This window comes from Nerophis ophidion, linkage group LG03, assembly GCF_033978795.1.
Source record: "Nerophis ophidion isolate RoL-2023_Sa linkage group LG03, RoL_Noph_v1.0, whole genome shotgun sequence".
Classification (NCBI taxonomy): Eukaryota; Metazoa; Chordata; class Actinopteri; order Syngnathiformes; family Syngnathidae; genus Nerophis; species Nerophis ophidion.
The window spans coordinates 1,260,324-1,261,420 of NC_084613.1; the positions used below are offsets into that span (position 1 = coordinate 1,260,324).

A 1,097-nucleotide genomic window follows, 5' to 3' on the forward strand; every position below is an offset into this window, starting at 1 on the left:
GGCCGTGCGCAACCCGAGGGTCCCTGGTTTTATATATATATATATATATATATATATATATATATATATATATATATATATATATGTATGTACACACATATATATATATATATATGTATGTACACACATATATATATATATACACATATATATATACATATATATATTCCTATATACATATATATATATATATATATATATATATATATATATATATATATATATATGTTAGCGATGGGGTTTCATTTCTTTGTTGTGGCCATCATTTGAGTTTTCGTATGCATTCTTTGAAATAATATTGCTAAGAATGTTTGTTCTGAAAGAAGATACATCACCTGTCTTTTGTCTTCATCCGCCAGGTGACGCTCATCCCCACCTTGGAGTCGGCCTCCATGCAGGACTGGTACCAGCAGACCTTGGACATGCAGAAAGAGCTGGGGATTGTGGTCCTGGGCTCCAACAGCACCGTGGCCATGCAGGACGAGACCTTCCCGGCCTGCAAGATTGAGTTCTGAATTGGGAGCAAAATCACCTTTAGTCTCTTCAAGGACATTTGTCACTTTTCCTACTCCACTAAAACACCTTCATTTGTCACTTTTCCTACTCCACTAAAACACCTTCATTTGTCACTTTTCCTACTCCACTAAAACACCTTCATTTATCACCTTTCATACTCCACTAAAACACCTTCATTTGTCACTTTTCCTACTCCACTAAAACACCTTCATTTATCACCTTTCATACTCCACTAAAACACCTTCATTTGTCACTTTTCCTACTCCACTAAAACACCTTCATTTGTCACCTTTCATACTCCACTAAAACACCTTCATTTGTCACTTTTCCTACTCCACTAAAACACCTTCATTTGTCACTTTTCCTGCTCCACTAAAACACCTTCATTTGTCACTTTTCCTACTCCACTAAAACACCTTCATTTGTCACTTTTCCTACTCCACTAAAACACCTTCATTTGTCACTTTTCCTACTCCACTAAAACACCTTCATTTGTCACCTTTCATACTCCACTAAAACACCTTCATTTGTCACTTTTCCTACTCCACTAAAACACCTTCATTTGTCACCTTTCATACTCC

General features: G+C 36.1%; 1 protein-coding gene across 1 annotated transcript in view; it reads left to right on the forward strand.

The window, feature by feature from the left end:
• LOC133548668 (microtubule-associated protein 1S-like) overlaps positions 1-515 on the forward strand; it is a 30,205-nt gene extending 29,690 nt beyond the window's left edge. Inside the window, exon 10 of the mRNA XM_061893642.1 lies at positions 360-515. Coding sequence (XP_061749626.1) covers positions 360-515 — 156 coding nt within the window. The remainder of the gene's footprint in view (positions 1-359) is intronic.
• The last annotated feature ends 582 nt before the right edge of the window (positions 516-1,097 follow it).